The sequence below is a fragment of the Mustela nigripes genome, chromosome 4 (genome assembly GCF_022355385.1).
Source record: "Mustela nigripes isolate SB6536 chromosome 4, MUSNIG.SB6536, whole genome shotgun sequence".
In the NCBI taxonomy this organism is placed as follows: domain Eukaryota; kingdom Metazoa; phylum Chordata; class Mammalia; order Carnivora; family Mustelidae; genus Mustela; species Mustela nigripes.
The window spans coordinates 138,677,473-138,702,523 of NC_081560.1; the positions used below are offsets into that span (position 1 = coordinate 138,677,473).

Consider the following 25,051-nt stretch of genomic DNA (forward strand, 5'->3'; position numbering starts at 1 on the left):
ATTTAATGAACAAGCCTGCCTGTCTCACATCAGCCAGTCTATTTAAAGAGTCAATAAGAACTTTGGACTTTATACCAATACCCACCTCTGAAGAAAGAGAATGTGGGAGGGGCAGATTTAGTGGTATAGTGAAAAAAAAATTTGCCTTGAGTATTATGAAACTTGGATTATAGTTCTGCCTCTGCCACTAGATAGCTTTGTGAGAGGCACCTGGCTGGCAGTGTCAGAAGAGCATGAGACTATCAATCTTAGGGTCATGAGTTTGAACCCCACATTGGGTGTAGAGATTATTTAAAAAGCAAAAACACCCCACCCCTCAAAAAAACCCTTTAAAATAAATAAATAAATGTCCTCTCCTTTGGGGGAAAAATAGCTTTGTGGCTTTGGACAAGTAAGGTATGTGCTTAGACTTCAATGACGTCACCATGGACTGAGACTGCATTAGAGAACTAATTTTGGCAGGTCTAATTTTTCTCAGAACTCATTTTTCACAGGTCTAACCTTCTGTGTGGCTTTCCCCCCTACATTGTATCCTTATTCAGCGTGGGGGGAAAGCAATGATGAGTTGTGGCTTCAACAGTATGACATTGAGGGGCACCTGGATGGCTCAGTTGGTTAGGCGTCTCAGGTCATGATCTCAGGGTCCTGGGATCAAGCCCCAGGTCAGACTGTCTGCTTGGTGGCAGTCTGCTTCTCCCTCTCCCTCTGGATGTCCCCCAACTTGTGCTCTCTTACCTGCTCTCTCTCTCAAGTAAATAAAAATAAAGTCTTAAAAAAAAAAAAAAAAGAACTGCATATTGATAAGGCCGGTTTCCAGAGATTACATTAATGGTTAAGAGTGTGGATGCTGGAGTCCTTCATTCCTGAGTTTGGGTACTGAGTTAGCATGAATTACTTAAGCTCAATTTCCTCATCTGCAAAAGGGGAATGCTAATTCTTAATCATAACGTTAGTGAGAGGATTAAATGAGCTAATACATATTAAAGCACTTAGTGCTAGTAGGTCCTCAGTACTTACCTCTCTGGATCTCTGTAATTTTTTTTTTTTTTTTTTGGTCCAATCAGAGACCAAGACTAAATTATTTCCAAGGTGCTTTATTTCTGCCTTTCAGTCTCTATCTTTTTATTTGTAAAAGAAATGTGTGTTTTAGTAATTTGGCCAGTTTTGAATTTAATAGCTCAATTATTCCTCCCATGTGCACAGAGTAGTTTCCCAGAAAGATCTCTAAATCTGAACTACTCCCATAGTGTGTAGGAGGATCACTGCTGGTGACTAGGATGTAAGAGGTGTACAGTTTCAAAGAGAAAACCCTCGCTCCTGTACTTCCACTTTCGATAACATGGAAAACCCACATCTATAGTTATCTAGGTCCCAGGCCCCATGACAGTCCTCAAAGTCATCATTATTCCCATATCGATAAAGTGCAGCAGCCATTTAGATCCCAAGAAACTTGTCTTACTCAGAAGGCAATTAATCACATTCACCTACAGGTGATAATTTGATTAAATGTTAATATACTGCATGCCACGTATTTCTAGCATCATGTTTCTTTTTTTTTTTTTTTAATTTATTTATTTGACAGAGATAGAAAGCACACAAGCAGGGGGAGTGGCGCAGAGAGAGGGAGAAGGAGAAGCAGACTTCCCACTGAGTAGGGAGTCTGATTCAGGGCTCTATCCCAGGACCCGGGGATTATGACCTGAGCTGAAGGCAGACGCTTAACAACTGAGCCACTGAGGTGCCCCTCTAGTATCGTGTTTTTTATTGATGAAGAGTTCAGCACTGCTTTCAAGCCCACAGACTTAATCACAACAATTCTCCAATTCTGTAGTTGATAGTCGGCTTCTTGGATCACTCCTGGGATCAATTCTGTATCACTTAACAGATGAAAAATATACCAGTTACTTGAGAGGAGATAATTTAATATAAATAATTGTTAACCAGGTAGAAAGATGTTAACTAACTAACTGCAAGGGTAAAAAGAGAACTTGAAAGACTCATGGTGTAGCAACTGCAAGAAGCAGCTACAATCCCTCTGGCTAAGAGAACAAAAGAAAATGATTGGAATTATTAAAACTAGAGAATGGGACTTTATTATCAATTCTTTATATTAAATTGCCTCTTCAAGTAATTGGTGTGGTTTCTGTCTCCTGACTGCTTTATGACTGATACAGTGGTTGTGCCAATTTATACTCCCACCAGCAACATATGAAAGTTGAGATTGCTACATGTCCTTGCCAAAACTTGGTATTTTTCATCTTTTTCATTTTGAGTATTTTGCTGGGCTTCAAATGCTATATTGCATTATGTGTTTTTTTCTTTCTTAAAATATTTTATTTATTTATTTGACAGAGATAGAGAGAGCACAAGTATGCAGAGCAGCAGGCAGAGGGAGTGGGAGAAGTGGGCTCACTGATCAGCCAGGAGCCCCATGTAGTACTGGATCCCAGAACCCTGAGATCATGATTTGAGCTGTAGGCAGACGCTTAGCCGACCCAGCTACCCAGGCACCCTTGCATTATGGTTTCTAATTTGCATTTCCGTTTGGGAATGAAGTGAAGCACATCTCCACTTGTTTATTAGTTATTTTGATCTCCTCTTTTTGTAAATTATCTGTTCAAGTCTTTTGTCCATTTTTTCTATTGGGTTGCTGCCTTTTTCTTATTGATGAGAGCTCTTTGTATATTTTGGACACGAGTCCGTGTCAGTATCATCCCAGCTCTCTGTCAATATGCCTAGGCAAAATAAATAAATAAATAAATATGGGACACCTGGGTGGCTCAGTTGGTTGAGCGGCTGCCTTCAGCTCAGGTCATGATCCCACCGTACTGGGATCGAGTCCCACATCGGGCTCCTTGCTTGGCGGGGAGCCTGCTTCTTCCTCTGCCTGCCACTCTGTCTGCCTGTGCTTGCTCTCGCTTCTCTCTCTATGACAAATAAATAAAATAAAATCTTTAAAAATAAATAAATAAATAAATAAATAAATAAATAAATAAAATATGCCTAGGCAGCATTACTAGTACACATGTTATTCCTTTGATTAAATGTCCCTAGGGACTGAATTACCTCAACAAACATTAAGAGCAGTGGAGTGGAGGTACTAGAACATTCTCTATCGAGAGAAGATAGGAATATGTATTTTATTTATTGATCCACAAATCTCTTTGAACATATGATTTTAGACCATTAATTATGTGCAAGGAACTATCCCAAGTATGTGAATTTGCTTCTTTCTGAAGTATTAGAACTCTGCTTGGGAACTTTACACATACTGACATTGTAACAAAATAAGAATCTTGCAGTAAGTTAAAAAAAAAATCTTCAAGGACCCAGAACATTTTTGAAAACTGAACGACTCATAAGCACTAACTGTCTGAGGTCAGTGAATATCAATACTGAATACTGAAAAAGTCCTGTGCAAATGTTAAAAATGTCTTCTAGATTTCATTGACTCCTGTTTTTATTCATTGATTCATTTACTCAAATCAAATATTTGTTAAGCATGTATTATGGAAGAACATTAATTGGAAACCAATTTCTTCATCTTTTCTTCTCCATACTCATTCTGGGTGGTTTCAACCACTCCTATGGCTTCCCTTACCAACTATTTATATGCCAATAAACCCTACATCTATTTCTACAATCTATTCATCAGGCTCAAATAACCAACTATCTGATGAGTATCGTTGTTTGGATGTCTCAAGTCACTTGTCATACAATATTTTCTTTTCTTTCTTTTTAAAGATTTATTTATTTACTTTAGAGGGAGAGAGCATGTGTAGGTGCATGTGTGAGCCGGGGGAGGGGCTAAGAGAGGGAATCCCCCAAACAAACCCCTTGCAGAGCACTGAGCCTGATGTGGGATTGGATCCCATGACAAATGAGATCATGACCCAAGCCAAAGCAAGAGGTGGATGCTCAACTGACTGAGCCACCCAGGCACCCCTGTCATACATTTTCAAAACTTAACTCATCATCTTCCCCAATAAATCTTTTCTCTGTTTTCTCTGTCAGTGTATGGCACCAGCATTTACCCAAGTGGCCCGGGTAAGACAGTTAGAACTCTCCTTCATTTTTCCCACCCCTAAATATCTATCAATTACCAATACCTTTTATTTTATTTTTTATTTTTTTAAAAGATTATTTATTTATTTATTTGACAAAGATCACAAGTAGGCAGAGAGGCAGAGGGGCGGGCGGGAAGCAGGCTCCCCGCTGAGCAGAAAGCTCCATGCAGGGCTTGATCCCAGAACCCCGAGATCATGACCTGAGGCAAAGGCAGAGGCTTTAACCCACTGAGCCACCCAGGCACCCTACCAGTACCTTTTATGTTTTTAAATTTTTAATTTTCTTTTTTTAAGATTTTATTTATTTATTTGACAGAGAGAGATCACAAGTAGGCAGAGAGGCAGGCAGAGAGAGAGAGAGAGAGAGAGGAGGAAGCAGGCTCCCTGCTGAGCAGAGAGCTCGATGCGGGGCTTGATCCCACATGACCTAAGCCGAAGGCAGCGGCTTAACCCACTGAGCCACCCAGGCGCCCCTACCAGTACCTTTTAATTCAACTTCTTATATACAGTCTCTCTCAAATTAGTCTGTTTTTCCCATGACCAATACTATAAACCATATTGTTGGCATTTCTTGCCTAGATCTCCTAATTTATTTTCTTGCCTCTAGTCTCTCTGGTCTCCAATCTATCCTCTAATCTCTCCCATTTCTAAAATTCTTCAAGGCTTAACTTATACTCTTTGGATAAAGTCCAAATTCCCTAATATGGTTTATAAGATGCTATGTAACTGATTCCTGATGCCTCTCTGGTATCATATCTTACTAGTCTCCATCTGGCATGCACTCCCACTAATCTGTCAGATCTCACCAAAGGAATCCCCTGAGATCCCTTCCCACATTCTCAAAAAATAAGTAAAATGCCCTTCTACAAAACTCTCCTATTTCCCTTACCTCATTATGGTAAGTTTTTGAGGCCAGATTCTTTTGTCTGTTTGCTTCTTTGTTAGCTGTGGTAACCAAACCAACAAATCACCTTATTTATTGAAATAATAAATAAATCTCTTGGAACTCAGGGATAGCCACTATTGTAGTTAGAATACTGTACTACAATAAGCTCTCTTATTAAATTCAAGAAATGTTTCAGATTCTTTAATATAAGGAGATATTTGGGCACAAGTATTACAACTAACACACTTGGCATTTTGTATAAGCTGAAGTCCATCTTATTTATTGAGATACTTTTAGTTAGCTATTGTTTGTGATGACCATGTGTTAAAATTTATTTGCTAGGGTGGAACAAAGATTGCCGATTACAATTCTAAAGAATGCATTCCGGAAATGATTAACTAGGGTTTTACTTTGCAGAGTTAGCTTGCTTACTATTAACCTATATGTAAAATTTGATTTAACAAGATTCTTTCATTTCCCAGGCCTGTTTTTGGGAAAAGGATCCATGTTTGCAAAAAGGAAATTGTCTATATTTATATTTTTTCATCTTCCAAAACACAAAATTGATAAGAAAGCAGCAAAGGCCTATTTTTAGAAGAACCATCAGAGCTTTACAATCTTTTAAAAATCCTCTTAAATGAGTTCTATATTATGGGAATTTAATAATAATTATAAAATATCATGGAAAATAACCCAAATAGCTCAGGATTCTGAATTAGCACCCATTTACATGCTATCTTAGGTTTATAATCTAGTGGTATTATGTGAAAATTTCCTCTTCTTAATATGGATCATATTTTGATTGAATAGCCAATAGAACCAATTGCTTCAGCGCCTTAAAGTAGTAGTATCTATAGGTGTTATAAATCTTGCTTAAATTTTAACAAGTCTATTAAATGAGTTATTCTCTCTGATGCTGGAAAAGCCAAGGAACCCTGTTTCAACCTAATCTGTACCTCTTAGCAGAGCAAGGCGTGAAGGGAGGGCTGCAATGTCTTCTTATAATTTTCTTTTTTTTTTCTTTTTTTTTAAAGATTTTATTTATTTGTCAGAGAGAGAGAGGGAGAGAGCGAGCACAGGCAGACGGAATGGCAGCAGAGGCAGAGGGAGAAGCAGGCTCCCTGCTGAGCAAGGAGCCCGATGTGGAACTCGATCCCAGGACACTGGGATCATGACCTGAGCCGAAGGCAGCTGCTTAACCAACTGAGCCACCCAGGCGTCACTCTTCTTATAATTTTCTGAGATTAAAATTTTCTTCATACTCTGGCAATGAACTAGTTAAAAACTATTTAAATAGAATTGTAACCTACTACATAATGATAGCACAAAAAAACCCCCTACCATTTCTTCATATGTCTTCTTACTAATTTTGTTGGTGATTAATTATGTTGGCAATATGTTTTAAATTTATGTTATATTGAGACTCCAAGATAACTCAAGGGATCTTTCCGCAATTCTTTTGAATGATCTATAAATGTTGGACTGCAAAGTTATGGGAAGAATTGATCCTATTTCAAGGTTAGAATGAACATTTTAGAAAAAGTAATACATGATGCAAAAAATGTGAATTTTGGGAAGTTTCTCCTAACATATATTGCCCAACACATAGGATGGATTCAGTATATTTTTCTTGACTGACTGATCAAATGAGTGAATAAATGAATTATCCTCCTGCGGGTCTTGTCCCCTCCTCTTACCCCAACTCACAATTAACTGTAAGTATTTTCTGAGTCTCTACCCACATTTTAGATAATTTTGCTCCCAAGTTTTGGCAGCTGGAATGGCTTTTTAAGTGTTTAATTAAGAATGATTTGTTAATAATTATTATCTCTTTGAATAATTTTCTTCCCCCTTTTACTCTTTTAAGCTGTTTTTACATTTTCCAAGTCTCAAGCTGCTTTTTATTTCTTAGGCTAGCTTTTAATAAATAAAAGAGAACAAAGTCCTTTTTCTCGCCGCCTTTTCATAAATGTGACCCTTTCTGTCATTCTTTCCTTGATCCTTTCCAAATCAGCAGTGGTTGCCATAAGTGACGGCTGAGAGACAAGATGCCAAGTGCAATGGCTAAATTTAAAGAGCAGTATTCGCACCTGTTGTTAACTGGCAATGACCAGCCTCACGCCCACAGCTTCTTCCACCTTCTGCCTCCTACCAAGTGCAACCCACAGCCCAGAGTCTTTATGCGTTCACGTATAAATAAGTACTGATAAAGACTATTTGCATGTATCAAAAGGACAATGAATATAGCAGTTGACACTAAATTTGTTTAGTTTCAGAGGAGCTGAAATTTGGGCAACACTCAGCATAATATAAAGACAAATCTGACCTTGAAGTAGGTAGACTAATGTGGCTAGGTTTTAACAAATTTTTGAAGACTTTAAATGGACTATCTCACCCCAGAATTTTTTTTGAAAAGGTCTTATTTGTTAATTTGACAGAGATCACAAGTAGGCAGAGAGGCAGGCAGAGAGAGAGAGGAGGAAGCAGGCTTCCTGCCGAGCAGAGAGCGCAATGAGGGACTCGATCCCAGAACCCTGGGATCATGACCTGAGCAGAGGGCAGGGGCTTTAACCCACTGAGCCACCCAGGCACCCTACCGCCCCAGGATTATCTTGTTAGACCTGTCATACTTTGTGAAAGTATTTTGGTATTAAGTATTAGCATTGGTAGAAAGTATTAGCATTGGTAGGGTCCTATAAATTTAAATGTTGTATGAAAGAGGCAATCCTCGGAGTCCTTATAATAATCTAAAGAGTTAGCTTAAATTAGTTTGCCAGGTTGGCAACACTAACTTGGAAGAGTTCTGTAAGAGAAATATAGTAACACAAATAATTTTGATACAGATTATACTTAGAAGATGAGAGAAGGGGACTGTGGCCCAGCCAACAAGATTAGTCTATTCAAATAGGTATGATAACCAAGGAAGTGTGGCCAACCTCATTGTCAGATCAGCTCACATCAAGTGCCAAAGTACTATGATACAAAGTCAAATAATAAATTATGAGAGTTTAGTTTTACCTGGACATTTATTCCCACAGGAGGCAAAGCTGGTCTTCAAAAGAGTAGAACAGGTAGGTGGCCTATAGGGACAGTGGGTGCAGACAGAGTTGAAGGTTGAAAGGTCAGGGCATATTCAGGGTATAGGGAGTAAATGCCTGAAGATTGCTGAGAGAGGAGAGCACTTTAGCAATTTGGCATTTTGTTCTGATTCAGTCTTATCAGAGAATGTTCTTATGATTTTTTGGCACTTTTGGGTACTCTGGAATGGTGTTCAGTTCCTTCAGAATATGGGCTGAATTCCTATGGTCGTGTGATTTATTTGAGTGCAAAATTAGTGTTCTGTGCCTTTGAATTACTTCAGATAGAGGCAAAAGACATCCTGACTCCAAAGGTCTAGTAAATAGCAAAGGCTCTAGAAAGCCACAACCAATCCTACACAAAAGCGACAGCATTATTGTTTACTGCCAACCTCTCAGATCTTAAGAAATGTGAACAAAGACGGTCCTATTTGAACAAGCCCTGCCCTCCTCAACTGAGTGCTTTCCTGGTGTTCTGCTCTTGATAGAAGAAAACTTGCAGATAGGAAATAATGTTTGATTAGAGGGTCTCTGAGTTTCAAAATGTGTATGGAGTCAGTCATTCTTTGGAGGTTGGGGCATGAGACTCCTGGCACACAAAAATCTTAAGAGGTCATATGTAAGTACATCTATGTGAATGATGTATGTAAAGTATGCACACAATCCAGTGTAAGGTTGCAAGTCTACATTAGAGTAAGTGGGGTGGAAGTATTAGGGGAAGAAAAGGAGAGAAATAAAAATGAGGAAGGAAAAAATGTGTGTATAATGAAGTGAGACTAGATGTGGATATAGACAGGAAGGGATATGTGACGGGGTTTACGAGGAGTTCGGCTACACTTACTAGAAATATTTCTGGTCAGAGAGGTTGAGAAAAAACATAAAAGATTATAGAAACAGAGAAGTCATGGGAAAATGAGTGGTAGTGATGGCGAGATGCCTGCAGATGGGTAGGGGTAGAGAAATGGGAAATGATACCTGGGAAGATAGTGAGTCCCAAATAGCTAGAAAACAGATCAAGGCTGTGATTTATGAGATGATAAATATTTGAGGGTAAGCCCTTTCCTCTTGCTCTCCTTCTTCATATACTTTTTCCCTATTCTTTAAGAATTGCTGATTTCACTTGCATAGTAATTCACACCATCTGTGAACCATGAAACACAGCCCCCAGATGTCTAAGCAGATCCTGTTATGGTTTCTTACCCATGTCAATGAACTGTGTGCATCACCTATCCTGGTTATTCTGGAATGCTTTTAGGCAAATACTCCATTGAGTTGAGTCATAATTGGGAGCTGACTTCTGTGTACATTTTAGTAGGAAGCCTAGTTAGGGTTTCATGCTCCAGGAAATCTGTTCTGATTAGTTTTAGCTAAAAAAAGATCAACCTGTTTTAAGGATTGGCACAGAAAACAACTCTACGGCCATGTAGATTTTAGTGACCATGTTTTTATAATGATAAAAATAACATGCAGATGGGAATATGTTAAACCATTCTAAAGGGTAGCTACTTCTCAAAAGTCTCCAGAGCTAACATGTTTCTTGTTTATTTTTCCAAGTCACTATGTAACTGAAATACACATATAACATATAAAAGTATACATAAGTAACTTTTACATATATAAATTAAAAAGGCTCATCTGCACTAGCTTATTACTTTTTAAAAACTACGTATTTATTTACTTATTTGTCAGAGAGAAAGAGCTCACAAGGAGAGGGAGTGGCAGGCAGAGGTAAAGCAAGGGATCATATTCGGGACTTAATCCCAGGATCCTGGGATCACAACCGGAGCTGAAGGCAGATGGTTACCTGACTCAGCCATCTGGCTGTCCCATATTATTACTTTTTTAAAGTATAGATGGAATAATTCATTTTGTTAATGGTTGTATAATATTCTGTTATAGGGTTAGTCGCTCGCTCTCTCTCTTTTTTAAAGATTTTATTTATTTATTTGACAGACAGAGATCACAAGTAGGCAGAGAGGCAGGCAGAGAGAGAGGAAGGGAAGCAGGCTCCCTGATGAACAGAGATCCCAATGCGGGGCTCCATCCCAGGACCTGATCATGGGATCATGATCTGAGCTGAAGGCAGAGGCTTTAACCCACTGAGCTACCCAGGGGCCCCTAGGGTTAGTCTCTTATTAACGAATTCCTATTAGAAAACATTTAGGTTTTCTTTAATTTTTTATTCTCAAAAGGTAACACAGTTTTTAATTTTTTTGTGGTCACTTTGCCATCTTTTAAAAAAGTATTATCTCCAGAGTGATCAGCACAGTGCCTGGCATAACAGTTACTCAATGAATATTAATTCCCTTTCCCTTCATATGTAATTTATTATTTTTTAGGAATGAGGATATTTTCTGTTAAACTATCCACACTTTCTTATTATGGGGCCTGGCCAACCAACTCATGTAAGATATCTCCTTTGCTGCTATGGAAAAGATTTTCTATGTAAGGAGGTAATTAACGTTTGTATAGTTTCTAGCCCTGGATTGTTAGAACTCAATTTGGTCAGTGGAACCTCAGATTACACAGCCTACCTGGGGTGCATCAGTGGTTTTATCTTGGTAGACAAAAGATGACACCCTTAGTAACTAAGAAGGAAGCTTTTGGTAATCCCTCTAGTTTCAGGTTTATGCAGTTAAAAAAAAAATCTTTTTATTGTGGTTCTTTTGCAAATGCATAGGACTAAATCTCATAACTTCAGGATGCATGTCTAATTTCTGTATTTGGAAAAATAGGAGAAAGACAATTCCGGTAGAACTTCTTGAAGTATAAGTTGGAGATGGATAGACAATCCTGATTCATAGGCAGGTATGGCAAAAGAAACAGAAAATACAACAAAAGTAAAATTCCTGGCAATCCTAGTGAGAAGGAGGAGATGGCACAGCATTGCTAGATATATAACATGCAGATATGATAAATATAGATGGGCAGAAAATGATTGTAAGTGAAGTTGTTCCAGTAATGTCACAGATTTCCAGCTACGGGGGGATTAGTATGTGCAGCTGTTGAATGTGGGGGAGCTCATCTCATTCTTGAGCTCTCAGGTTCCACTTGTTGGGCAATAAATGCCATTTGGGTGAGTGGTGTGATATTCTCACCCGGAGAAGCCAATCATTTTAATGTTCTGGGGTGGGGTGGAAGGATTAAACAAACCAAAAGCCCCACTTCATTATTTAGCAATTCTTGGCCAAGCAAATACCATTTCAGCTAAACTTTAAAAAATATTATTAGAATAAGTGATCAAATAAAATTGTATGTGGTGGGGATGCTTGGGTGGCTCACTGGGTTAAGCCTCTGCCTTCAGCCCAGGTCATGATATCAGGGTCCTGGGATCGAGCCCCACATCGGCCTCTCGGTGCAGTGGGGAGCCTGCTTTCCCCTCTCTCTCTGTCTGCCTCACTGCTTACTTGCAATCTCTCTCTCTGTGTCAAATAAATAAAATCCTAAAAAAAAATAAAATAAAATTGTATGTGGTGTATTTTTGTTTCAACTTGATTGCCTAAGGCTACACTACTAAAGATGTTTTCCAGAATTTATAGTAATACTTTTTTAAAAAAGATTTTTATTTATTTATTTGACACAGAGAGAGAGAGATCACAACTAGGCAGAGAGGCAAGCAGAGAGAGAGAAAAGGAAGCAGGCTCCCTGCCCAGCAGAAAGCCTGATGTGTGGCTTGATCCCAGGCAAAGAGCCTGATGTGGGGCTCCATCCCAGGACCCTGAGATCATGACCTGAGCAAAGGCAGAGGCTTAACCCACTGAGCCACCCAGGGGCCCCAAGTAACACTTAAAAAAAAAAAAAAAAAAGAAGAAGAAGATTTTATTTATCTGAGAGAAAGAGAGCATGAGCAGGGGGGTGGGGGGCAGAGGGTGAGGGAGAAGCAGATCCCCATGCAGGCTCTCTGGGCTCAAGATCATGACCTGAGCAGAAGGCAGATGCTTAACGTACTGAGCCACCCGGGGGGCCCCTAGAGTAATACTTTCAGCTGCTTACCAAATTGTTTTCCTACTTCACATTTTAAAAGAAGGTGTGAGGACTAACCAGCCTATAATAACAGGCAGCAAGGAAATCCTCTTCTAAGAAAATACTTCTTTCACAGTCTTTAATGAGCTTTCTTTATGATCTTGTTTCTTGGGGAAAGAAGTATTTTTCAAGAGAAAGCAATCAAGAATTATTCCAAAGTGTATCCTATTGGCTAGTTTATTTAAATTATGAAAATTCATTAGAATAACCTTTACATGACTTTTATTGCATTACCAACATGTTCTGTTTCCATAGTTTAATAAGTGCACACAGGGTCAAAGAGAGTAAGAAAATGATTATTCCTTCTGGAGAGTGTAAGAGTATCAGTCTAAAAAGTGCTGTAAAAATGAATTGAGTATTTGAAATGTATATAGGTCTGTTAATTCACCCTGAAGGCTTGTACTCATTCTGGGACTTTGATATCATAAGCATTCTACCCCTCCTATATTATGCTACATAGCACGGTCATTAGATCACCCTTTGACGTAGGGTTAATTTCAACATGTCCAAATACCATCAGTTATGAATGATAACTCTGGGCGTGTCACTGAGAGTTCTAGCATCCCTCGTTTAATGATTACTAATTTGGTACATATTTTGCCAACTTAGAACACTCACAAAGTACAAAGCTTAGCACAAATATCTGTTTCCCCAGTTACCTTTATCATAGCTTTATCCTTGGTGAAGATTAGCCAAATCGAATATGCCATCTCTAGTGCTGCTATTCTGAGGGGCTCGGGTGCCAATTACCGGTTCCTTAGAATTTGCCCGTAATTGATTATGTCCCACAATAGGTAACTCTGCAAGTGACAGGCAGCCTCAAGTGTGGTTCTCCCGCCTGTCGATTGGGCCTTGCAGGAAGCTCCGCCTCACCAACTCAGCCAAGGGCGGCAGTTGGCCCGGCGACGGTGAGTGGCGGGTCTTAGCTCCGCCCCGGCCGTCCGCTGCGCTGCCTGGGTCGGCGCCGTTTCCAGTTGAGAGATGGCGGCCGCCGCAGGTAGATCGCTCCTGCTGCTCCTCTCCTCCCGGGGCGGCGGCGGGGGCGGCGGCGGCTGCGGAGCGCTGACTGCCGGCTGCTTCCCCGGGCTGGGCGTCAGCCGCCACCGGCAGCAGCAGCACCACCGGACGGTGAGCGAGCGCGCCCGGCGGCTCCGGGGAGGGCGGGGCGGCGCTGGCGTGTGAGAGCCGCCGGCGGGCAGGCCGCCGGGGCAGCGGGCGAGTTACCTCAACTCGCGGCCGCTCCCGAGCTTGCTGGGCACGGAGGAGCCGCCGTGCCCTTCAGGCGCCTGCGGCGGCGACCAGGAAGGGAGGGAGGGCGGAGGAAGCCGAGTGGAGGAGGAGGAGGGGCGATGGCGGGGATGTTCCCGCAGGACCCGGGGCACCAGGGCGGGGAAGGGACGAGACTTGAACCTCTCCCTGACTGACTTCGCCCCCGATCTCGGTCCCTCCCTCCCTCCGTTTTTTAAAAACAGCTCTGCCCCATCGCTCGCGTACTGAGCCCCGTGCAAGTTGTCCCCTTTCCCTCCTCCTCCGGGCGGGTTGGGGTGTCCTGAGTTGCCGCGGCTGCCTGGTGTATGTGTCAGGAGAGTGGCAGTGCCATGCTTCTGGGCACTGCCTCCGGAGAGCAGCCCAGGACCCCAGCGGGGCCGCTCCCTCGTCCTCTCTCGGCCCTTTGGGTACGGCCAAGAAGGATAATCAAACTTTATCCTCCTCCGTGACTTCCTGCTTGTGTGGGCATGGGGAACAGCCCCTTCGCGATGGATGCTGCATTGCTTCAGGAGGCAAGCTCCATCCCCTCAGGTCCTTAAAGGTCCTCGGTGGTCCTTTCGGAGGGCTGGTTTTACCAGCTCGTTCACGCGTGCCTGAAGAAGGAAGGGGGGGGGGCAGCAGGCAGAGGGGAAGTGGATAGGGCAAGTTGTTCGCAGAGGCAGGGATTTGGTAGTTGAATTAACCAGTTATTGCTGGATTTCATTGGCTGGCAAGGAAGGAGAGTTTCTGTTTGAACAGCCTCGAGATGTATTGGTGAGTGATTGTGAATTCTTTTTTCAATTGCAAGAGATCAACTTGGCATGGAGTTGTTGACCTAACAAGTCAGCGGGTTCTCTTTCCTTGGACTTTCTAGACTCATTTGTGTTGGTCTCTGGCCAACTGTGAGGGAACGAGTGTAGATTTTATTTCCTAGGGCTAACTTGTATAGTGTGGGAATGAGAGAATCCCTGCAGACGGCCTGATAGAAGGAACTAGTACCTTCAGATCTCAACAAATACATCCACCTGTCCTATTCTGATCACATAGCTCTTGAGAGGAAGCTGAACTGGAGGTTTTCAGAGAGGACACCCCAAGCCTGATGACAGCATGAAACCAGGTGTCTGCAAGAGCTATGAAAAGAACTAATGGTCTGTAAATGCAAGATGATACTGTTATTATTAGTCACACGTATGGATCCTATCCTCATTCTTGTGAAGAAAATTTGTACTTCATATTTGGCATACTGACATATTGCTTTGCTGAAGCTTTTGGGTGAGAGCCGAGCTTTTCCACAGTTCAGTTTAGATTTGCATGTTTCATAGCCTCCATTTATGTGTTTTGTTTTCCTGAAAACATAAAGCCATCCAGAAATCTGATGGCATTCCCCTCTCCCTCAAACTATTTAAAGGCTTCCCAAGTTGTCTTTATCCCTGTATTTTGCTAATACGTCTTTTGACTTTGCACAGTTTGTTTTTAAGGCTATTTGGGTGTGGTATTCATTTAACATTTTTAAATTTATGCCTTGTATATTTTCCACTATGCGAATCTGTCAGGCTATGAGTGTCTTCCTTGTGTGGGTACTTCATGAAAGTGTTCTTCTGTGCTATTCTGGGGTGGGTAAAAGTGATGTGCTGAATTTGTAACTGAAAGCACAGTTGAAGTGAAGTGTTGTTATTTCTGAAGGGCTGAAGTGTTATCATGGGAATGTTGACTTGTAAATGAACTTAGAATTGTACGATTTTGAAAAAAGTTGTACCTGATTAATTAAAATATGTAAACAGGTTTTTTTTTCTTTTTCTACGATTGCTCTGAAGCCTTCCTGTATATAGCTGTCTCCATCTGTTATTCTATGATTCCTCACAAGATTCAATTTGAAAGGTATCTCTTAGGGATTTAACTCTTGACATTTTATGCCTGAAATTGAGGCCCAGAAAGGGGAGGGACTTGGCCAGGATTCCACCTCTAATACACAGCAGTTTTAGGATTCCCACCTACCCCAGATAGTCTGACCCTCTTATTGTCTTCTTTTCGTTATAAGACGCAATTGCTCCTTCATAATCTCCTTCTTTTCAAGGAAAAGGAGAGTATTGGGAAAGTATTGGTATTTTAAACAACCGTGAATGGGAATTGTCTTGTGAGTAGATGTTGGAGGCAGAGCTGTGGAATGAGGCAAATATGGGAACAAACATCTTGCTCTTACAGAGGTCCCTGCGAGACACTAAGGTTGAATCTTGCATAGGACACATTCTGTGCATGTGCAGCAGATGGCACTCTGCATTGGACTAGATCACAAGCCCAGCTTGTGCCACTTTTGTTCTGCTGTAGTAGGTACAGTAAATTAGAGCCAGGGGGACATAACCAATTATGGTGCTGGTTAATTTTTTGCTTGAGAGGCATGCGTTTTGAAATCTTTTCCAAGTTTACAGAATTAGTCTAAAGCAGTACAGTTCAGCCTATTGGTAAATGTGGTTTCGAAGTTATAAAACATAACTTGTTCCTTTCCCACCTTCCTCATTAAAAGATCAAATAACTGAGTAAATAGAAATAAAGGTGCAGGGGCTTATTTGGTATTTTTAACACCATCTAGTGTAATTTTTCCCTTCCTGTGTGGAGAGCCTGTTACTGCTCCTCAGTTTGTGACTGTAATGAAGACATGTAAAATGTTTGTTGCATGCCTTACTGTGTGGTTAGTGAAGGTGACTGCTATTTTCAAGGGTGATTCTTTGAGGGGCAACTGCTTTTCATCGTGAGCTGGGTAATTGCTTTGCTAAATCAAACTGTCTCACCTCTGATTATGAAAGCCTGACTGTTAACATTTCCTAGTGGTCAATAGCTAAATCTCTTGCTTAAGTGTGTCATTGGACTGTTACAGTTTGTGGTTGTCTCTCTACTTTACACATTATAGTTCTTTGGCAATGAAAGCATTTCAGTTTAACCTGACAGTTTTAACTGAGATTATATTACCTGACACAGAGGCAAGTCCCAGTTATTTAACTGGGTTTCTCATGGTCTGGCTGGTCTTATTTAGCCAGATCCATCCCAGCACAAATACTTCACTGTACTTAAGCCAATGTCCCACATATCTATACTAAATGTTTATGTAGTTCCTGCAACTGAATTTCATTCTTAATCACTCCTCTAACCTCTAAGGTCCATTTCAGGTTAGAGACTGTGACCTACAACTCCTTTTTGAAGCTAACCTACTCACTTTACAGATGAGGAAACAGACCTAATGGCAACTGAGGGAAATGACTTATTAGGTTATGTCTGGTTTATGACATCTGAGATTCAAATTCTTTGGGGCGCCTGGGTGGCTCAGTGGGTTAAGCCGCTGCCTTCGGCTCAGGTCATGATCTCGGTCGGGGTCCTGGGATCGAGTCCCGCATCGGGTTCTCTGTTCGGCAGGGAGCCTGCTTCCCCCTCTCTCTCTGCCTGCCTCTCCATCTACTTGTGATTTCTCTCTGTCAAATAAATAAATAAAATCTTAAAAAAAATAAAATTCTTTAAGTGGTGGTGGATTCAAGATGTTCTAGTCAGAATCTTAATTTGTGTGATTCCTGGTTCTTAATCCCTCTCTTCTATCCTATTCTGTCCTGTCTAAATTCTGATAGACTTTATTATTAGCAGGACACAGATTGGCACTGACTTTTTATCTAAAGGTTTCATTTGTGAGAGCCTTATATTATAGGAGAAATAGGGCAGTATTGCATTTTTTGTCTCTCATAGACTCCAACACAGCACTAAGTATATAGGTGATACTCAGACGTGCATTAATTGAATATGCACCTTTGTGTCTGCTTGCCAGTTCTGAAAAGATATGCTCATCCACTCCCCCAGCCCCCTGTCCCCAATTTGACTTGTTTAATGGCCTGTTAATTTAAGTAACCACATTTGGATAATTGCTTTAACTTTAGTATTGCCAGTGCTGTCTTTGATTGTATATTATACTTCTTTATGGTAGTATACCCAAAGAGTGGGTACCTTTGGATTAGCTTTATGGTGGTACTTGCTTTCTTCTCAAAGCCCAGCAAAAGTATGATTAATACCCAGATTATATAAATACATGATTGAATCAGGTTCAAGAGTTTTTGTTGTTTTAGTCAACTACCGTGCTAAGATTTTGATGGTCCTGGATAAATGTTTAGAGCAGACTTTTAAAATTTACTATTATTCCCACTATTTTCTATCAAAATGTAGTTGACACACGATGTTACATTAGTTACCCAAGCTGGCTTGTTTTTTAAGGAAGCAACCATGTTTTTTTTTTTTTTTTTTGAAGATTTTGTTGTTTATTAAGGAGAGAGAGTGGGAGAGAGGAAGTAAAAGAGCATGGGTGGGGAGGGAGGGTCAGAGAGAGAGGGGGAATGTATACTTGCTGCTGAGTGGGGAGCCCCATGTGGGGCTTAATTCCAGGACCTGGAGATCGTGACCTGAACAAAAGGCAGACAGTTAATCAACTGAACCACCCAGATGCCCCACAACCATCCTTTTATTTATCTTAAAATCATGCTTATTTTGTACGATGTGCACAAAACATTTGCACAAAATATTTGAATGAGTAAATTTGGATTTATTCAACAGATTATGATTATTTGAACTTTTCTAAGTCCCAAGGGGGCTCTGTTTCATGCTTTATGAACTCTACTCCAAGAGGAAATCTAAGTAGAGAATGCAACATCAAAAATGGTGTATATCAAAGATAACAACAAAGATCATTTTTGGTTTTGGGGCTGCCTCGTGTTTGAAATCCAGAGTGGTCATTATCTTCTGCAATAGCACTTCATTGACACCATTATCTGAATAACTGCAGAGATGTTGCTTTCATTTTTAAAAAAAGATTTATTTACTTATTTTTTTTTAAAAGATTTTATTTATTTATCAGAGAGAGGGGGGTGGAGAGTGAGCACAGGCAGACAGAATGGCAGGCAGAGGCAGAGGGAGAAGCAGGCTCCCCGCTGAGCAAGGAGCCTGATGTGGGACTCGATCCCAGGACGCTGGGATCATGACCTGAGCCGAAGGCAGCTGCTTAACCAACTGAGCCACCCAGGCGTCCCTTATTTATTTATTTGAGAGACAATGTGAGAGAGGGAAGGGGGCAGAGGGAGAGGAAGAGGGAATCCTCAAGCAGACTCCCTGCTGAGCATGAAATCTGACCCGGGGCTCCATCCCAGGACCCTGAGATCATGACCTGAGCCTAAATCAAGAGTTGGATGCTTAACTGACTGAGCCACCCAGGCACCCCCTCATCACTTTTTTATATTCTAGCTTTGTGCCTCTGTGGGTTTTCTTAAAATTACTGTTTTTTGTTTTGTTTTGTTTTGCTTTTTGTAATTAAGGACAACACTACCTTTTAAGATCTGGAGATAATCACTTAACATAAGGGAATCCTCTATTCTTTATTTGACTGATTAATGTCATATCATGGCTCATGGATACTTTACAATTACTGGAATATCATGTTTTTTGGAAACTAAGATGTCACCATGGAGGAGGACATGTACTTAAAAGAACTGTAGACTTGAGATCTCAAACAGACCATAGGTTAAGGAACTAATGCAAGAGTGTTGAAATGGCTTTTTCCTTGGTAGCCCATCAGGTTACCACAGAGCTGAAAATGGCTCCCCTGTCTGCTGACCTTTGCATTCATTTCTTTTCCTGAGAAATTACACAAATGTGTGTTTTGTTTTAAAAACAGTTAAGCAGAGGTACGTTTTAAAAAGTGAATTGGGGCCATATTCTTTCAGTAAGTGCCTAAACTCAAACCCAATCTTGAATAATTACTCCCTGATTTAGGTCAAACTTGATGACACATGTTAAAAAAACTTGTCCCCTGCATATTGAACATGCAAGAGAAACCCTCCATTTAATTATTTCACTGTACTTTGTTAAATGCAGTGAAAGAGCCTGTGTAACTTGAAAGTTGACTTCAAGCAGAGTAATTTTAATAAGTTATGTGAATTGTTGACTTGTAAACTGTGTATGGGTGTGAATATTTATTTATGTATTTTTTTATTTTCAAAGATTTTATTTATCAGAGAGAGAGAGAGAGAGTACAAGTGGAGGAGAGGGGGAAAAGGAGAGGAAGAAGGAGAAGCAAACTCCTTAATGAGCAGGGATCCTGATGTGGGGCTCCATCCCAGGACCCTGGGACCATGATCTGAGCCGAAGGCAGCTGCTTAACTGACAGAGCCACCCAGGCGACCTGAGTCTTTTATTTTGATAAAAATGTAACTCGGTAAATTATATCACCAGCTGGGTCTAATAGCATGCTAAAACTGAACTTTTTCTAATGTAGTTCTGGAAAAAATGGAAAATATGACATTGCATTTTGACATCTCTCTTGAAAATAAGAGCCCTTCCAAAGGTTCTTTAAGGACATTGATAGTATTTATAATCAAAAGAGTGGGGTGTTTATCTCTTATACTTTGTTTCTGAAAGTTTTTACTCTTTATTGTCTACTTTATTGTTTGGGGAGCATTGGTAATGATCACCAGAGAATTGCTGAGGACTCCATTATGTGTGTGAGGCTGTCCAGAGGATAGTCTCTAGTGTAGTCTTAAACTGTACTTAATGCCTTATAGATTACAAGATCCTTTAGATTCTTTTTTGCATTCTAAGATAGGCTACATTGTACTTCTTATCTATAGGAAGTAGTGTTATAGGATGTTCAAGAGTACTAATATCTCCTGTAAACTTTAGAGAAAGTTAATGTGACTGATTTTTTTGGCCAGATAACAGGAGAGTAAATAGGTTAGCTTGAACTACCCGACCCTATGTGGAGGGGTAGATATATAGAGGAGTAGATACAGAAGGAAGCGTCTAAGATCTGAGGGCATTGTGTTACCTCATTGAATTCTCACCCAAATCCTATGAGAGGCAGTGTTATCCCAGTTTTATAGATGAGAACATTGAGGGTGAGGTAGGTTCATTTCTTCTTAAGTGTCATAAACTGTTTTAATGCTAGAGATACAATGATGGACAAGACACAGGTTTTGGCCGTGAGATTTAAGTCTAGGTCTGGTGGGTTGTCAGTGTGGGGCCTCCTTCCATTTTGTCTTCTCCTCAGTCATGTTTCTTTTTCAAGCATCTACTGCAGTTTTCTTCTAAGAGATCTATCTCACTGTCTTTCTAACTAGATTTCTTAACTCTCTTTCTCTACCCTCTCCTCCAGGTATTAGATAATAAGGGTCTAAGGTATTGCTTCCTTAGGATCTTTGTAATTTAGATAAGGATTCTAGAAAATCCCACACATTATTGAGCATTGCTTCTATAGCACTTTTATAACATTGTCTGGTGTACTCCACAACAACTCTTCAGGCAAAATACTACACCTATGGTACAGATGAGAAAAGGAAAACCTGGTAAGGGTAAATAACTGGAATCATTCAGAAAATTGAAATTCTTCAGACACTCACCTATTGACCAGAAAATACCTGTTGAACTACTGTTTGTAACATGCTGTGCTGGGAAAGAGAGATGCCCCTGAGGTGGTCCAAAGAGGTCACAGTTTGGCTAGGAGACACCAACAAGCAAGACCGTAAGGGGTTGTGCCCTCCCGCCTTGGGAGCATTTAGACCTACTGAAGAGAACTGGGGAAAGGGGAAGGCTTTATAAGGGGGGCCTCACTTAAGCTGAAATATGAGGAAATATAATGTGTGGGGGACTGGAAAGGTGTAGTTCCCATTCTAGACAGCACCAGCATCTGACATGATAGTCTGAGGGAGGAAGATGTCTTTGAGAAATGGCCAGTAGTTTGTCATAATGGAGTATGGGCAAGAATAGCCAGAGATTAAGCTGGACAGTAGTAGTGATACCAGTAATAATTAATATTATGTATACCACGTGTTATGCACTTTGCATAGGTAATCTCAATTCATGCGACACCCTGTGGGTAGGTACTCTTACTATTCTCCTTTTATAGATAGTGAAACTGAGTTATCTCAGATTGGTTGATTTGCCCAGGATCACGGCTGGTAAGTGACACTCAGTTAGTAAATGACTTGCTCAGGATCACACAGCTGCTACTGGCATACTTGGCAAGTAAACCCAAGGGGTCTGGCTCCAGCGACTGTCTCTTAGCTACTGTGCTGTGGTGAGGGAATCACACTGTGAAGGGACTTGTGAAGGAGTTGGGATTTTATTATGTAGGTCAGTGTTTTTTTTTTTTTTTTTTTAAACTCAACTCACAGTAGAAATACATTTTATTTCATGACCCAGAATGTGCATGTGTGCGTAAAAGTAGGAAAAGTTTCATGAGACAGTATTTTTACTATGTATGATTTACATCATTTCTGTGCTGTTTTGTTCAAGAAATACTGGTTGGGACCCATTTCAACTGATTCCACAATTTAAGCTACAGTTTAGAAAAATAACTGCTGGTCAATAGGTGAGTGTCTGAAGAATTTCAATCAAGTGATTCACATGATCAGTTCGTGGTTTTTGGTAGGTTACAATAGCAGCTGTGTGAAGGCTGGTTTGGAGAAGATGGGACCAGAAAAGCCAAGAGGCCAGTAAGGGATATCTTAATGGACCAGGCAAAAGATGCCTGACTGAGGACAGTAGCACTGGGGATAGAGAAAAGGAATAGAGAGAAGGGAGTTTAGGAAGTAGAATTGATAGAACTTGATGATTGGATGTGGACTATCACTCAGCTGGTACCAGGTAGAAAGCTAATTCAAGGGCTGTCTGATTTTGTTAATACTCAGGTGCTGAAACTTTGTTTCTGGACGGTCTCTGTGTTTCTTTTTACAGTCATGTTAAGTATGTTTCATTGTTGTGATTGTTGTACCTCTACTCTTGTATATAAAAATATGTTGACCTGGTTTAATGATTTTCTAATTTGTATATCAGATTCCCACCATATCCCCATTTTCCTGCTCCCTTCCCCTACCTCATACCATCAGAATCTAAAAGATTTGCAGACCGGTATGGAAAAGTTTATAACATGATGAGCATTCAACAAAACTTAGTTGAAAGCATGGGTTCTGTGTATCGTACTCTTCCAAGGAAGAAACTCTTCACATTATGTTAATTAGAGGACTATTTTTAAGTAATTTCCTTTGACTTTGTTCTCTTCGATGTTCCACTTTTGTAGTGTTTGTTTACCTTTAGAGAATATTGAGCATTGTATATATGATAGTCTTTTATATTTAAAACAAACAAAAACCTAGCTATTCTTAAGCATGAAGCCTTTTCTTAGTAAAATTTTAGCAATCTTCTTGATCACATTAGAAATGAAGGTACAAGATTCCTACTGCTTCTGCCACCCCAGAAGTATAAAAAATAAAACCACATAGTCATCAAGAACGAGTTATATGGAGTGATTTTCTAGTATTTTAATTACTTTACTGGATTGCTTTATTTAGAAAACACATATTCTTTGGTATTTTTCTAGGTATTATAATGCAAAGGTGAGTATTTGATAACTATGACATTTTTAATTGTTTTTAAAAAATATTTTTAAGAGAGAGACAGAGTGTGTGTGCAGGGTCACACAAGTGAGCAGGAGGTGAAGCAGAGGCGGAGGCAGAGGGAGAGAATCTCAAGCAGACTCTGTGCTGAGCTTGATCCCACAACCCCGAGATCATGACCTGAACTGAAATCGAGAGTCAGCCGATTAACTGACTGAGCCACCCATGCATTCCAGCTGTCAAAAGTTTTAGAGCCATTACAGTATCTGCTTTGCCAGAAGAGATTGTATTTGTCATATAGTGAGCCTTTTGAAATCTCTGGGAGCGAAGGATTGTTTTATCATCACAGAATTATTAGTTTTCTGAGGTAGGTAAAAGAAGAGATGGAAGTGGTGTCTGTGTGTTTAAATCACCAAAATAAAAGTAAGTAATTGAAGAGGATGAGGTACCATGTGATATAATAGTGTGGGTTCTGTTCATTTCTCATTTGTTAACTTGCTATTTGACGTTGGGCAAGTGACTTACCTCTTTGGTCTTAAATCTTTTGGTCAGTTAAATAAGAGGGCTTGATCAGGTGAGCCTAAAGGGCTTTCTAATTCTAAGACATCTATCATTTTTATATAAGTGATTTTTATGTTATTTCATGGTGGGGAGGCATGTATGAAATCATAAACCCAAGCATAATGTATTTGTTTATTCTCACAAGGGTCAAGGGCTTGACTGAAGAAAAATAGCTCCCATTACCTTTTTAGGACAGTTTGCATAATTACTTCTGATATCTTGATAAACAATTTACCCTGCATTCCTCTTAAACATTTCATTATGCCTTAGTCCCATCTTTCTCTTTTGGCTTCTTTTTCCCATTGAAACTACTGAGGGTGTGGGGGGAGAGGAGAAGATATGGGGGTGGAATCCGGAGATTTAGAGAGACGGGGTGGGGGCAGGAAAAAAGCAGCTAATGTTAAAGTGCTGAGATAAGATGGACTATTCTTCCCCACCGCCCTGAAATCTTTTATTTATTTATTTGTGTGTGTGTGTGTGTGTGTGTGAGAGAGAGAGAGAGAGAGAGAGAGAGAGAGAGAAAGAGAGCAAGCACACAAGCAGGGGAATGGCAGGCAGAGGAAGAAGCAGGCTCCTTGGAGCCAGACTGGGACTTGATCTCAGGAGGCTGGCATCATGACCTGAGCCAGTGGCACATGCTTAACTGACTGAGCCATCCAGGTGCCCCAAGATGGACCATTCTAATAACTTGTTAATTCTGAGCTATGGCTTGCAAGTCTGAAACAGGAAATGTTTCTATTTCCTTTGTAATTATGCTACAGGAATTCTGAGTGTGAAAACATCAGGTGATTAGTTCTCTTAGTAGTCTGTTCTTCCCAACCCTGTAAACTGAGCCTGATCAGTGTCAAGAACACTCAGTCAGTGTTGGATAAATGAGAGTCAGTGAGTTAAAAATTCCTAGAGACTATACTCTAAATCCTTCAGCCCTGTGGAAAATGCATCTGTAGATCATCTTGTTGTCTGTACCTAGATAATACAGTGATGGGAATCATGGAAATATGAAGAAGGAGTTACTTTGATTCGAGCAGCACCGAATCATTTTAAAAGAGTTCACAGATTATGCTGAAACAAGCAGGACTTTAGGAAATACTAAGTAAAAATAGTGATGGAAAAATATTGGAGTGCTTTTGTGTTATAAATGATTTAAGAAATTGACACATGCATCTGCCTGGTAAATATTTGGAGCAGGTGGAGGAGAAGAGGGAAGGGTGAAGGGCTGGGCACTTTAAAGGAACTCTTTGAAAGAGGTGCTGCCAACTCTAGATTCCCTACATGTATATATTTCCAAAGATGACAGATTTTTGGAGGTGTTTATTTTGGAACTAATCTTCTGTATCCTGAATCTTGCACTGCCAGAATTCTGCTAGCTGCCATGAAGCAGGGCTGTGGCAAGTGGCCAAGTGTGATAAAACCTATTTTTCGTTTTAAAACAGAGTATGGATGTCAGAATACTTCAAAGAAGTATTTACGGATAGATTGAATGGAGTAGGAGAAATAGTAAAAACCTAATGAGAAGATTGAAAGTTTCTCATTTGCTTTTGATGGAATTACATTTATTTTGTAAACAGAATACCAGCTTGTGTCTGTCTCTGTCAGTTTCTCTCTCTCTTGTCCCTCTTTCTCTGATCTTTGCATGCTGATGCTCGAAACTGCTGAATACACAGGAAAAATGAGTGTTCTGATCCCCTAGCGGTGGTAGTGATTTTTTTGTTGTTGTTGTATTTTTATCTTTTGAGGGGATCCCAAGGGTATGCTCTGTGTGAATGTCTCATTACACAT

General features: G+C 40.3%; 1 protein-coding gene across 4 annotated transcripts in view; it reads left to right on the forward strand.

Annotated features, from left to right (window-relative positions):
• Window positions 1-12,960: 12,960 nt before the first annotated feature.
• The window catches only part of MCU (mitochondrial calcium uniporter), a 198,748-nt gene continuing 186,657 nt past the window's right edge, over window positions 12,961-25,051 (forward strand). Inside the window, exon 1 of one of the 4 annotated variants that reach the window (XM_059397713.1) lies at window positions 12,961-13,181. In XM_059397713.1, the coding sequence (XP_059253696.1) occupies window positions 13,035-13,181 (147 nt within the window). In that variant the 5' untranslated portion in view covers window positions 12,961-13,034. The remainder of the gene's footprint in view (window positions 13,182-25,051) is intronic. The other 3 variants (XM_059397715.1, XM_059397716.1, XM_059397717.1) reach the window with 3 other exon arrangements.